The 14,476-nt window shown below is 52.0% G+C and overlaps 1 protein-coding gene across 1 annotated transcript in view; it reads left to right on the forward strand.

The window, feature by feature from the left end:
- The window catches only part of OXSR1 (oxidative stress responsive kinase 1), an 81,839-nt gene that overhangs the window by 11,206 nt on the left and 56,157 nt on the right, over positions 1-14,476 (forward strand). Inside the window, exons 2-3 of the mRNA XM_035316363.1 lie at positions 3,631-3,743; positions 13,023-13,131. Of these exons, the coding sequence (XP_035172254.1) occupies positions 3,631-3,743; positions 13,023-13,131 (222 nt within the window). The remainder of the gene's footprint in view (positions 1-3,630; positions 3,744-13,022; positions 13,132-14,476) is intronic.

Here is a 14,476-nt window from a genome sequence, read left to right on the forward strand (position 1 = left end):
TGGTTTTCTGCCACAGGTTAAGGGTTGCCTCTCCTGGAAGCCTGCATCCGAGCTGTTTTGCCCCATGGTTGCTGCTGGGCTTTTGGCCACGCGTTTCTTGCAAAAACCCTTTATTTTTTTAAAATCACCAGCGTATTTCTTCGGGGTGTAAGGGAAACCCTTTGAGAGTTTGTGCCAGAGCCCACAGAGCTTGGATCTGAATTTATTTCTTTTATTTGTCGCCCGAAACTGGATGCCTGGAGCCTGGAAGCTGTTGCCTGGCCCCGAGCACCAGCGAGGTGTTTTGTGTGCGCTTCGTTCACGAGAGGAAAACCCGGAGGCACGATCAAGCCATGCCTGGAGGATGCGGACGGATGGAGGATGGATTCCAGATCTCGCTTCAAAATAGAGCTGGGGCTCGTGCCGGGGGGCGGGGGGAGAACAGGGCAGGGTTGTGCAGAGCTGTTCTCAGCCCGAGCCTGCTCTCGTGCTGCAGGAGCCTCGGGAACGCGACGCAGGCTGGGGGAGCTGGCTTCCTTCAGCCGCAGGAGGGAAGGTGAAGGAGGGATGTCCTTGTCCTCTGCTGTCTGCCGGGGAGCTGAGAAGACGAAAACCCTTGTAGAGGTGCACAGCCAAAGTGCAGGAGGCCACAGGCACACATTTAACCCTGGGAAATCGTTAGCTGGGGAGAGAAACCAACAAGCTTTACAGCGTGGGTGGTCAAACCAGGGTCAGCCAAAGAGGTGGTGTGAAAAATCAGATGGGATTTGCTGCCGAGGGACCTGAGCTAACTTCATACGGCTCTGCTGCCAGCAGGAGGGTGGACCGGGGACCTGGGGGGTTCCTTCTGACAGAAATCACCCCGTGCGAGCTGGGGTACGGGAGGGTGGCTGCGGACGGGAGGAGGGATTTTGGTCACGATAACCTCGAAGGCTGGAGGTGGATTCGAGCAGTCCTAAAGGAGAATTTGGGCTGGAGCTCCGGTTGTTTGAGCGTGGGCCCAGAGATGTGTACGCCCCAGGGAAACGGGGCTTCAGTGACGGTCCTTGGGAGGTTTGGGTGGTTTTCATGATGTCAGAAGCTGGATTTAATTCAGAAGGCACCGTTTAATCCCAGAAACATGAAAAGGGTTGGGAAGGACACGCCTTCCTCCCTAGCAGTGCTTCCTAAAGCAGGTCGTGACCCTCTCAGGGAAGAATTCGGCAGCTGCTGTCCCAGGGCTTGGGACTGGAGCTGAGAGCCTATGGGGGCAGAAGCGGGGGGCATTAAACCCTAAAACCCTTGGGGTCTCTTCCCTTTCTCTCCTTCCCCCGGCCGCCACCGAAGCGACCTCGTGCCTTTCAGGCAGCAGCTACGGGGAGGGCTGCTTGGCCCGAGCTGTGCCACCCTACAGCACTTCCTTTGTAGGGTTTCTTATCCAGGACGGCTCCCAGCAGGCGGGGAAGTCGCTTCTCCTCCCTCCTTCCCCCACATGTCTGTTACCTGCTCCGAAACCCGCAGAAACTTCCTCGCCACGCGTTTTCTTCCCCATCTCCGTTGGCATCGTCCGCGTCCCTGCTTGCTTCCATGCGCGTCCTTGCTGCAGCTTCGCTTCTTTCTCCCCCTCATTTCCTGAACAAATTATAGAGCTGCAAACCCTCCGGTGGCCCCGTTGCTGTTTCTGTGCCCTTCGGGGTTTCCAGGCTTCCCCTCTTCGTGCGGCTCCCGGAGAGCAGCTTGCTCGTGGCACGTCGTGCTGCAGCCTGGCTTAATCCTTGCCCGGTAGGCTTTGGAGATCTCATTGTTTCTCTCTAATTAAGCGCTGGAGAGGAGCTGAAAGAAATGAAGAATGAGCTGGAGAAGGGGGGAGCGGGGGAGAGCAGGTGGCGGTCGGACTGGGGAGAGCTGCTGGAGGAGCGGGAGCGGCAGGGGAATTAAACGGGAGGAGCCTCGAGCTGGGAATCTTCCCCGCTGTGTGCCCAGAAGGATTTCCTGGGGGATTTGGTTACCGTTCAGATAATGGCACCCCCGAGCAGAGGCCCTGGAGGCTGGGGCTTTGTCCAAACGCTCGGGGAGAGGTGGGTTTTGCCCTGCAGTCCTACCAAACCCGCGTGAGGAGCGGGACGGAGCTGCAGCGCGCTTCTCATCATTCTGCACCTATTGTTTCTGGGAGCAAGATCTCAACTAATAATCATCCTAACAAGCAAAGCCTCTCTTTGTGCAGCCAGTCCTGTAAAGCCCCGCACTCGAGCTCCTCTCAGAGATCTGATGGCGCTGGTGGCACCTCACCGACCGCGTCTGCTGCAGTGAGGCTCCTGGGCTCCAGCCCTTCCCGGAGGAGCGACGCTCGCGTGCCGGGTTTAGTTCAGCCTTCCAAAAAGGCTCTTGCTGCGGGGAGGTTCGCAGCACAACAAGACGCCGACCTAACTCGCTTCTCCTGCCTTTTGTCGCCGCTTCTTCGTGCTCCCCTGCCTTCGTCTTGAGTCGCCTTGTCGTGCGTTTTCCCTTCTTTCCCCCCCAAAGCAGCAGCAAATTGGCAGAAGCGGGCGCTGGCTGGAGAGGAGTCGGTCGGTGCCGCCCAGGACTTGGCAGGGAGTGGGAATTTGTCGGAGCTGTGTCACTTATGCCACCGTGATTTTGGACGGAGCGGTTTTTTCTTGATGTTTTAGGGCTGGATTTCAAGTTCTTTCCCCAGCCTGGCACTTGGGTTTGGTGGGTTTTGCCACAAATTCTGCGCGAGGGTGACCGAGAGCTGCTGCAGGCAGCTTCAGTGCCCTTTGTTTGGGGTTGCCAGCTTTTGCCCCCGGTTTATCTTATTCTTAAAATCCTGGAAATAGGTGGGCAGAGGGGAGAAAGCTCACCAGCTTCCTCTCGCTCTCGTTCTTCACAATTAGTTCTTCTCCAGCGAAGCGTGCAAGCGCGAGGGACCGCTGTCAGGGGAAAGCAACCAGGTCCCACTGAAAAGATGCAAATGCTGCAGCTATTTCTGGAGGCCAACAGAGGCAGGTCCAAAAGCAGTTCGGTGTCGCCAGGCTCGCTGTTGGGTGCCGTCTGATCCTGAAGGACGGGAGCTTGCCGAGAGGTTTAACTGCGGAACTTCCTTGCCTGCTTCTCCCGGTTTGAGAAGCACATCCAGAGAACCGAGGCGCTGCGCCGCCACGTGAGAGCTGGAGCCCAATGGGCTTGAATGAAGCTTGCCTCGTGCCCCTGCACACGACGAGGGGAGACGAAAAGAGCAATTAGGACACAAAACTATTCGAAAAACCTCGTTAGTGCCGGTAGCAAAGGCTGCGGCTTGTTTCGACGCTTCGGGCGCACACATCAGGTTAAAAGCCCGTGTGACCTCGGTGGCCTTTTAAAAGCGGGCTGGAGGAATCCGTCCTCGGGTATGAGCAAGCTGTGGGCTTGTTTTATTGTCTGCAGAGCTGTAACGGCCCCTCGGGAAGGAAGGTGCGCTTGCTTTGGTGGTACCAGCCCAGCTCTTGCGGCTCCTTGAGCTGCGTGGGCCTGAAGGGCTCAGTTTTTAGGGGCGGGCTTCGCTTGTTTTTTCCCTGGCTGCTGTCTTTGTTGACTGAAACTTGCACGTTTTGTTGTCTGACTGCCCTGCCTTTCCCCAGAAGCCCCGTAGGGTGATGCTAACCCTCTCTCTTTCTTCTTTTTTTGTGCCTACAGGGAGCGGAGCCACCGCGGTGGTGCAGGCAGCCTTCTGTGCTCCGAAGAAGGAGAAGGTCGCCATTAAACGGATCAATCTTGAGAAGTGTCAGACGAGCATGGACGAGCTCCTGGTACGCACCCGCAGTGGCGCTCTGATGAGTTTTATTTCGGTTCGCTCCGTTTGCTGAGCGCCTTTACACAACCTTCCTCGTGGTGCTGCGAGAGGACCCGGCTGGTTTCACTAGAGGCCGTTCAGTCGCTGCCTGTGGGACGCAGCGTTGAAGAAAATGTTAAAAAGATCAATTGTTGGAGGACTTCAGGCTGCTGTTTCGAGCTGAGCACGCTGTATAATCCCTTTGTTTCGAGTGGAGTTAATGTGCAAGGGTTAAGCTCAGCTGCCTGTACGAGAGCTCTGCGGTTTGAGGGGGGATCAAAAGCTGCGTGCCTCCAGAAACATCAGAATTTAGGGGAGTGGTTTGGCTTTCTCCCCCGTTCCTTCAGGTCTTTGCATTTTATCCTTCACCTGTAGAGAGAGAAATGGAATAAACGAGCTCTTGCTCTTAATCTGTGTGTGGAACTGGTGCCAGCTGAGGGATTGCTCTGACGTGCTGCAGGCTGCTGTGTGGACACCCTCACTCGTTCTGAGTTCGGGACAGGAGGTGGGCTCCTCTGGAGCTGTAGCTCTGTGGTTTTCCTCTGATGTGTGCCTCTTAAGATTTTTCTCAATGGAAACCAGCTTCGGGCAGGTAGTCATGGTAACCAGAATTTGCTTTTTGTTAGCTGGCTCGGATGTTGATGGGATTTGCTTTCTGCTTTGCTGTGTGTGGGAGCAGCAGCTGCCACGTTCACCCTGCATGTGGAAGGCCCCTGGCTTGAAGCCAGGCACAGAGGCATTCCCCTGAACGTGAGGTTTTCCCCCCCGAAGCTGAGAGAGGCGCCTGGAATAAAACTTTCCCCTGTGAATACCGATGGGCAGGGCCTAAGGAGAGGCAGGGAGAGGTCTTGTATCACCTCTCCTTTCAAAGCAACTCTCTAGGGTATCTTTTAAACCTTTCTGTCCTTCTGCCTGCATCCTGGCAGCTCCTGCCGCGTTAACCCAGGCGCTGGCTGTGGTGATGACAACGAGAGAGTAGAACGGCGAGCGCCAGCTCTACTCATCTCCAATTCTCAGCAAGTCACTTAAAGCACGGCTCCAGCTTCCACCTAGTGACTAACGCTGTTCTTATCATCGTGGGTATCAGCAAACACGCTCCTGTAGAGAGGGAAGGCTCCATTCAAGCTGTCACATTTTTAGCGTGCCTGCGAAGAGCCGTGCGTAGGACCCTTCAGAAGACCTGCGTTCACGTCCTCTTACTGCTCTTGCTAGCGCAGGAGTCAGGGCTCCCTTCCCTTTTCCCCGCTGGTCTTTCTGTCCCGACGCCATCCCTTGGTGCTCTTCCCAGTTTTTTTCCGTGGCTCGTCCGTGCTGCTCTGCCTCAGTGGTAAACCCAACCGCGTCGTCAGGAGGTGGAGATTTAATGGAGGTTGTCGGCGTTTGAGTGATTCCAGCTAAAAGGGTCAGGTTCACAAAGCAAACCTTGGCGTGTCGTTGTAGATAACTGTGTCGAGTTGCATATTTTCCATCTCCAGCTGACCCCTTCCTCGCTGTGATTTTTCTTAGTGGCAGGACTGTGGTGAACGGCTCTTACCAGCCCCGAGTTGCCAACTTTGGGACCCGACAGCGTGGCTCCTTCTGCAGGCTTCTCTGTAGGCCTCTTGTGAAGGCAGACATTAACATCTCGACGTCGTGTTTGTTAGTGCCTGGGGTGAAGGCAGGATTTTGAGGTCTTCCCCTACCTGCTGTCGGTAAAAAGACTTGATGACTTGCCTAGTAGCTTCTTACAGCCAGCAACACACGGTTACGTGGCTCCAAACGACAACCTTGGGCAAAAAGCCTATAAAACTATGAGACATTAGGGCAGGAGGCTGTGTAAAAACAAAGAGAACCTGGTGGCAAACAGCCCCAAAACCAGTTGATCCCTCCTCAGATGTCATGCTCCAGGTTGACGAACACCCAAGATTTCTGTCATACAGCTCCTTTAGCTTTGTTTTCACTCAGATACGAGTGGCTCTCCTTTTCTGCGTAGCCCAGCGAACTCAGGCCCGATGTAAGAGGCACGGCACGTGCTTACTGCCTGAGATTTCAGAGGAAAGTGCAGGAATCAAGCTCTGGGCAATCTGGGGAGAACCTCTCCCCAAACAAGTTCTTGTTCGGACATGAAGCAGTTGAGCTCCTATTTATCCAGATTTAAGCTGATCTCATAATTATTTTTAAAAATGTCTTAAGCAGGCAGTTATGGAGACTTAAATCATGGGGGGTTAGGGGGAAGGGTGCTTTGGAGCTGCAGTAGGTTCCTGGGGTCACCAAGGTAGGTGTGTTTTGGGGAAAAAGCGTTTTTCCCTTGGTTTATTCTAAATTTGTCAGTTTTTGGATGGTGTTTCTCAGCGCGAGAGCCAAAAGGATGGGAACTCCTCATCTCCCTCCTCTGTGTTGACTTTTTAAATCTTGCCTCCGCATTCGCTGCTCCTTCAGCGTAAATATTCTCAAGGCTTTCAGTCTTGTCGTTTCCCAGACCTGTTTAGTGACTTTTTTTGAGCAACCAGTCGTCACTGCAAGATTATTTGTTCTCCAAAACCCCGAAACGTAAGCCCTTGCAGAGAACAGCGTCTTTGAGAGGTGAGTGCAAAGAGAAGTAGCCGAGTCCCTACTGGAGTGCGTTCTGCTCTCCACTTGCTTTCTCTTCTCCCCTAACGCTGTTAAAAGCACGAATTTGGGCTTGCCTTAGATCCGTTATCCTTCTGGTGCGCTGGGGGTATCTGAGCACAGCAGCCAGCTTACGGGAAGCTTTGCTCTGTCCCCCAGGCACTAAATCGATGCTCTTGTGTTACAGCACTGCCCTGCCATCAGCCCTTGGCACAGAAAAGGGAAAATTGCACTTAAAATGCTTATTTTTCCCCCCTGCATTGCTTCAGACCCGTAGATGTTTCTATTGAAACAAATTTACTTGTTCCCAGAGTTTACCTAGCAAAGAAGGGGAAGCGGTGCCGCGATGCTCGTGAGAGAGCAGGTACGGCTGCAGGCGCTTCTGGTATCGATGGGGATGATTTCTTCCTTCTACCGCTCCTCGTGCCCATGGCCCTTAGGAGCTGGGGCTCCCAGCTCTGGGCTGGAAGAGGAGCGGTTGTAGGGAATTTGCTGTAAGCTGCTCTGTCATTGCCCAAAGGGGTCGGTGGCCTTCAGCTTCCCGTACACCTACGTAGCGGGCGGGCGTCTGGAGGCACGGGAGCGTGGCTGGAGCACCTCCCGGCTTGTGGAGCTGCCTTGCTTAAGGTGATTAAGTAAAATTAAGCCCGATGGGATGGCTTGGCTCGTTAAAGGCACTGATCCTCATATCTCGGCGTGCACGCAAGCAGTGTGGGTGGTCAGGGGGAACCTTTGCAATGTGCGATGTCTCCGTTACTGCCGCGGATTTGTCTCTTGCTGCTACGGGCATGGAAGTGTAGGAGGGAGCAGTTTCCTTGTGCGGCAAGCAAAGCAAGCTGAGGGCATTCGGGTCTTCAACAGAAGTGCTAACTGCTGTAAAGGACAGAGGCTGGCACGAGTAGGGCACTTCAGAGGTGTTTCTAGCCCTGCTACACCTAGGTGATACTGGTCAGGAGTTTATTTTAATGCTTGGCTTTATTTTTTTCCTCCTGTACATTTTAAAATGCTCTCAGATCTTTCCTAGAACGCCTAGGAGGTTCAGCTGGAAGGAAAGTGCAATAAATCTTACAGTTCTCGCTCAGCGGTGCGACTGGAAGCAGAATAAGGAGAGGTGGCCAAATGGTGTCTGCTACTGGTCCTGGACTGCTGTGTTTGGTATCTAAGTCCCACTCCTCAGCTGTCTTGTAGCCCCTTGTGGGCTGCTCTGACCTCTAAAAGGCCTGAAATCTCCTCTAGGCTCATCAGCCCCTGCTTCATTTTCACGCAGTTAGAGCAGAGTTGTCTTTCTTTTGTCCAGCTGGGTTCTTCCATGCTTTTGGAGGAACGGGTGGCAGGGTTCTCTGCCCAGCAGTTAGTAGGGGTGCTGGATGGCAGGGAGGAATCTCACTTACGGGGTATTTCAGGCAGGGCTTTCCCAGCTGCCGCCTCTGCCGTTCCCGGAGCGATTCGGCAGAAGGCAGCTCCAGGAAGGAGCAGGGGAGATGAGGCAGGAGTCCAGGGATGGGTAGCTCTTGGCCTGATAGGTCTTGCACAGAAAAGGAGCGAAGCCAGGGTGCTGGCCATAGGAGCAGAAGGAAGGCAGCTAAGGAAGCCGAGGGCACCAAGGTAACTCCAGCAGGAAGAAATGTCCTTTTGAATTTCATGGGATTGACCTGGGGAGCTCGCTGCCAGCAATCCAGAGATCAAACATTGCATGAGATGAAATAAATCAACCTTTAGTTGAGAAGGTTAAATTAGATGGGATTTAAAACAGGATTACGAACTCCCCTGGTTTAACGCGTAAGCCAACTGTTAACTGCCCGGGCTTAGTCACAAGTCTCCCCTCTGGGCAGATGATTCTGTAAGTGCTTGTTACAGGGTTTTACACCTTCTTTTGAAGACTCGGACAGGATATTGAAGTGGCTTTGATCTGACAGCAGCTCTCCTACAAGTGGATTAAGCAGACCAGAAGGTTGGTGGGAACAAAGGAGCGGGCTGCTGGAGCAGTACAGATGTTTCACCCCCGTCTGTCGCCTTACGGGAACTGCCGTTACAGTGGCATTTCCAGTCCTGGGGACTTGCTCCAAGGGAAAACAAGTCCCCAGGGGTCAGTGCCAGGTAGTCACGCGTGTAACACAGCCTCTGCGTGGTTATTTGCTACGCCCTGTTTCACGTTTCTTGCCTGATGGGATTGCAGCTGTACAGACCTGAATTGGAGCTGCTGTACTGCTTGGGTAGAGTCCTCCAAGCAGCAACAGCAGAAATTGCGATCACTGTGCTGGCTGATGCCATTTCCTTGTGAAGTTCAGCGTGAACATCAGGACAATGATGTGTGTGAAATCCTGCAAGAAGACCGTCTTGAAGGAGGGAACAACCTCGGAATGGCACCGGAGGACCAGCCACTGGATGACCTGCCACAGGGGTAGTTTGTTCTCATCACCTAAGGTTAATTCCTTTACGAAGACTTCTTGCCCCTTTCAGGATTGTTGTGTATGTGCAACATTTCCCACTGTTGTTCTGGAAGGGGGAATTGAATCCCTTTTTCCTCATACCAGTCTCCGTGTCCTGAGGTGAAGAGTTGAGCTGGGCAGTCTGGACGTGGGAGCTGGCTTGGAATCCCGCATTTTGAGCCCTATGCTTTCTCTTCGTCTCCTTCAAATAATTGCACCTAAGGTGACTGTAGCAGAAGAACATGACTTTTTTTACCCTGAAATTTAAAAATAGAAACGAATAAATATTCTTGAATTTATACTCCTTTAACTAAACCCTTAGAATTTCACTTAAAGCAAGTATTTGCCACCCATAGCTCTAGCACCGCTTGCTGTATTCAAGGAGTTTGCATCTGCCCTGCTTTGATTTTCCCCTTCCCAGCCCCACTCTTTTGGTTGTGGGTGCCTTCAGCCGGAATAACCAAACCAACAGCTTTCTGCCTTCCTGGGCAGTTGCAGGGACCCACGTATGGGCAGGCAGCTTCCGTGCTGCGTCTGAGTTCACGTCAACGTGTAGGAAGCGCAACTAAATAAAGCGAGACTTTCGCCCCTGTATTTGAAACATGCCTCGGGGCTGATAAACACCGAGTAGGAGATAATGTGGACAGAAAATACCGGTGGAAATAGCTCAGCTCGTAGCTTAAATTCGGCTTTAACCTGCTTTGTTTCTCTGCTCCTCTTAACTCAAACTTCAGGTGTACATCAGCGGGCAAATCAACCTCTTGCCAAAGTAGCAGGTCTCTCGAAGCACGTCTGACTTGGTGGAGATGAACAGCTTTCTTGTGACTCTAAATTATCCTTCACAGCGGTTTTATTAGTGTTTCAGAAGCCTTGAAATGCTGCTTTTATTGCCTGCAGAAGCACTGGGAACGTTCATCAGGACCCTTAATGGAAGACACGTGGGCCTTTATGGCTAATCCCGCTCCGTTTGCGTTGGGTGTTTGTCAGCGCAGATATTTTTGATATCCAGCCCAGGGTGAGCGTGCCACCATCTCCAAGCCATTGCAGTGCCTGGACATGTTCGTATCGGGGATTCGTTCTCCGCAGCTGAGCGGCAGGCAGCATGATTTATGGGTCCTGAAATCGGGGATTGGCACTAAGGAGGCGTCTCGTGACTGAAGGCATTTAGGGGGCGTGTGGCAGCAGCGGGACGGAGGGGCTGTCTGCCACCAGCAGGGTCTGCAGCCAGTCTGAGGGGTCTCCAGCAAGTCACCCGTCAGCAGGAATAAAAGAACACTTCCAGTTGAAAAGCTGCACATCGCAGCCCAGTGAATTCTAACATTTGTCACTCGTTGTGACAGCGGGTGAAAATCGACGAGACTCTTACAAGTTTTCCAACACAGTTCTGCTGCTAGTGAAAGTGAGGGCAGTGCAGCTCTCATCATTTTGTCTTTGCGTGCGTTGGGTGCAGCAGGCTTTTTTTGGGAGGAGTTTCCCCGGTGCTGCTTTGTTGTAGTGTCCGACGAGCAGTTCTGCAGCGAGCTCTCTGAAAACCTTCGGCGGCGGCATTCCGCAGAGGGACCGCTGCTGCATTTCACCCCCCCCTCTTTCTGTAAGCGACCCCCTGGAGATTCTTGATTGCGATTCCTGGCTTCATTTCCAGCCTTTCCACGCAGCGCGGACCGGCGCGTGTACGACAGAGCTGCTTCGATTTCAGTTGTGCAAGGAAACCCTTTCACCACCCAGCCCGCTGTCATTTGCCACCATCAGCTGAAAGCAGCGGGCCCCAGGATGCTGGTACCCTCCCCGAGAGCAAAGAGGAAGGCAACTTTGATGTAGCTGCTGTGAGACGAGCCTAGGAAACTATAAACGGGGTAGGGGGCTGGGGGTCACAGGGAAAATCCGCCCCACCTTGCTTTTTCCTCCTGGTAATAACGTGGGAACGCTGGGAGCTGTCGGCTGCCATGGAGGGAATTATCGGAGCCGTGCTGCGCCCTGTAAGGACTGGTTTAATCCGCCACTGCTACGCCTCCCCCAGCTGCTGGTGGTTTGTCACAGAGCTGAGCAAAGGGAAAATAAATAACAGCAACCCTCCGTTGTGCGCTGCAGCACGTGCCAGACGTAACCTTTTTTTTTTTTCTTCAAAGTGCTATTTCCAGCCTGGGGGGCAGCGTATGGTAATGTGCAGGAGAGGAAATTCTTGGGGCACAATAAAATAGTGAGAAAGTGTCCCAGGATCCCTGCGGAATGCCGTAGTGCAGAGCTGCTCTCATGGCAAAGACCCGATCCACATCTAGGCTGTAAAATCAACTTGGGCCAGACTTTGCCTCACTGTCTCCTGAATTCTGACGGGATATGCTAATACATAGATAAAATAGTGAATGTTTGTGTATGGTTTTTGTACTATTCTCTTGATCTCCCAGGGAGTCAGCTCAAAAGATTGTGAGGTCTAACTGAGAAAAGATTAAAACCAGCTCCTCTGGATCCTTTCTGAGAAGGGTGGCTTTGGGGAAGGGCTGCCTGATGGGAAGACTTAACAAACCCGCATCCCTCTTGCTTGTTTCCACCTCTTTTTTTAAATTCTGGTGCCATTTGTGCACTCTTTATTTATTTTTTAATTGTCAGAGAGAGGTTAGGCACCTGGATTTACTTGCATGTTTTTTAAAAAAAGCTTTAAAAATTAATGTAAAGCATGAAGTCAAATGCTAATCCCAGGTGAGGGACAGAAGCGGGGGCTCAGCCCAGTGCTCGGAGCAAAACCCAGACGATCCCAGGCAGGTTAACCAAGTGAATTTAAGACTGAGCCCAAGGAGCTGCCTTTCGGAGAGGCCGTGTGGGTGGGATGTCGCACAGTGGATGTTTACGGACAGCTTCCTAAGCAGGTTTTGTGTGAGATGTGTGACCTGGGGCACAGAGCAGCTGCTGAATCCGACCTGTGCTCGTCCCCATCCCGAGTTCTCATCCATCCCCTGGCAGACACTGGGAGCAAGGTTTTATTTCAGGCTGTATTTAGTTTCACGGAGTGGTTTTTACTCAATGGCGTGAGATCAGTGACCTACAACTCCCAAGCTCGTCAAATATCCCTTCCTATTTAGAAGGACCCTTGTTGAATCAGCTTACTGGGGTGTCCTGGAAAGCTAGGGGTGCTCCTGGGGGAGCTGGAAGAGGAACCACTTCCTCGTTTGCTCCCTGAAAAGCAGCGGTAAACTGGGGGAGATCTCCGTGAGTGTGTTTGTGGGGCTGCCTTAACCCCATAGACCCATGGCCAAGGTTGGAGGGGACCTTAAGGATCATCAAGTTCCAGTGAGAGCAGGTCGAGAGGACCACGAGGCGTGGGCATGTCCTCAGAGCTTCCCCTGGAGTTCTGGTGGCAGGGAGGTTTGTGCTTAGGGAGGAAAGGATCAGGGCAGGGCTATGGGGGGACCTTTTTCTCCTCCTTCCCCTTGTGGGGTACACGGTTCCAGCCTTGGCTCAATGGATGGCTTTTGACGGGGGAAACCAAGAAACCCGGGAGGCTTGCTGACCACGGTGGTTGGTTGTACTTGCGTAATGAAAACCCAGCCTGTTCTCTGGGACGTTATTCCCCCGTACCCTGGAAAACCTTGACCCTTAACCCATAACTAAATCCATGAATAAGCACGGTCAAAACTCAAGCAATTTCATATCCGAGAGCACTTCATGTTGTGCTCTCTCTGTAGTAGCCAACCCCTTTCTGTTCTCAAACTGTTGGCCCCATTCTTCCCGTTCAACAAAAGCCGGAGCTATCCTTTGTGCCCTCAACCTGACGGAGCCGAACCATCTGCTTTCATGCTGGGGACAGACCTTAGGGATGAGAGACTCTTTTTTTTTCTTTTTCCTTTCTTTCCCAGAGGCAACTATTTCACTTTCTCACCCAAGCGATAGCCTTCAGCTGGTTACACCGGTGGTATAACGCTGGTGAATTTTCGGGAGTAGTCTGCTGTGGCTGGAAGCAGGTGCTCGGTGTAAGAGCGTTTTATTGCCTTTGCCGAGGGGGTTTCCGTCGCTTCTTGCGTTCTGCTAGCCAGGCAGACAGGCAGGGAGAGCATCCTAAAATACCTCTGAGCCCCAGTATGATGTAAGCTGAGTGTTACGAGCAGTTCTGGATTTTCTGCCCTTAGTCCCCAGGTAACCTTTCCCTTTTCACCCTCTTCAAACGCTGTCTTGAGGGAGGTATTTTCTGTACCCAGGGAACAAAAACCATCGAGTCCCAACTGCTAACGTTTCATTTTTCTCCGCAGAAAGAAATTCAAGCGATGAGTCAGTGCCATCACCCCAACATTGTCTCTTACTACACCTCCTTCGTGGTGAAAGACGAGCTTTGGCTGGTGATGAAGTTGCTTAGTGGAGGTGAGTGATCCAATTTACATCCCCCGTAAAGCAACGTCACAAGTTGACTGTCGTACTCTCGTTTCCCTCCCAGGCTTCCCTCCTCCTCGGGAGTTAACACGCTTGGAACGATAATGCTCAACTTCAACCCATTTGGCTCAGAAACAGCTTTTTGTTTTACGTACACCGGTAGTAATCCCTAACTGCCTGACTGGGAGCTTCTTTTAACTCCCGCTTTGTGTATTTGACAGCGTTTTGTATGTGTTTGCTGAGTGACTCGCTCGAGTATCTGGGAGGATGTGACTTCAGACAGTGACGAGGGAAACTCAGGTACAGATGCGGTAGTTGAAACCATCCTAAACTTAAAACAAGAAGTACAAAAAATCAAAAATCGAACTCGCATCTTCTCAGCTCATGGATCCGAAATGGTGTTCCGCGGATGACATTTATAAAAGCTTCTTCATCTTACTCCAAAAGCCTAGGAGGAAGTTTTGGACTAGAGAAGGATGTGACTGAGCCCACTGAGCCCACCCGTTCCCAGTAGCTTTCTAGTGGGGACTGTGGTGTTCGCAACTCCTCTTGCAGGGCTGATGGCCTGACCTTTTCTCACCTGGAGCTCGGAGGCAACCACGGAGTCTGTTGATTTAACTTATTTACGTGTTGGCTGCCCTCGTGAGGAACTTAAATCACCTCTATTTCAAGCAGAACTGCTCCTGCAATGCCAGCGTGTTACAAAGGGAGGAGAACCTCGGTGCAGGAGCAGCTTGATTCGTATGGTCTCGTTCCTCAGAGCTGGGTTACCTTCCACTAGTTCTGGGTGACAAAATAACTGGCAGTGCCTGGGGCAATTTCAAATTACCAGAGCCAGGGAAACATTCCCCTTTCTGGATTTATTCTCTCGGATGCTGTAGAGAGAGCTTTCTTTTGAGAGAAAGGAAGGAAGCTTTTACATTTTCTCTATCATTAATGTCTAATCTGATGTCATATTTTCCAGACTTCATGTTTAAGTTGCCATCGAGAAAAGAAAGGGATTCGAGTTCTGGATGGCAACTGAGGATTGTTGCTAAATCTTAGGCCCGTCTTGAGAAGACTTGATTTTCCTGGCACCGTAATGAAAGGGCATTGAAAGCTGAAAAAATTTTCTTGCCTTTTTTAAAAACTTCTTGGCTCCTCTGCGCTTGGCTTAATATTGTAGACTGTAAAATGCCAGATGCTGACGTGGAAAAATCTGGCTCAACCTGTTGGCTTCTTCCACCATGGCTCGATAATGACCATAAAACACGCATCTTTGAAGGTCTTCTTTAGAAAACTTCAGCAGTTCTCCTGGGGGCGATCAGATTTCATGCTAGCTCGAGCCTTTTTTAAA

Source organism: Oxyura jamaicensis, chromosome 2, assembly GCF_011077185.1.
Source record: "Oxyura jamaicensis isolate SHBP4307 breed ruddy duck chromosome 2, BPBGC_Ojam_1.0, whole genome shotgun sequence".
Taxonomy (NCBI): Eukaryota; Metazoa; Chordata; class Aves; order Anseriformes; family Anatidae; genus Oxyura; species Oxyura jamaicensis.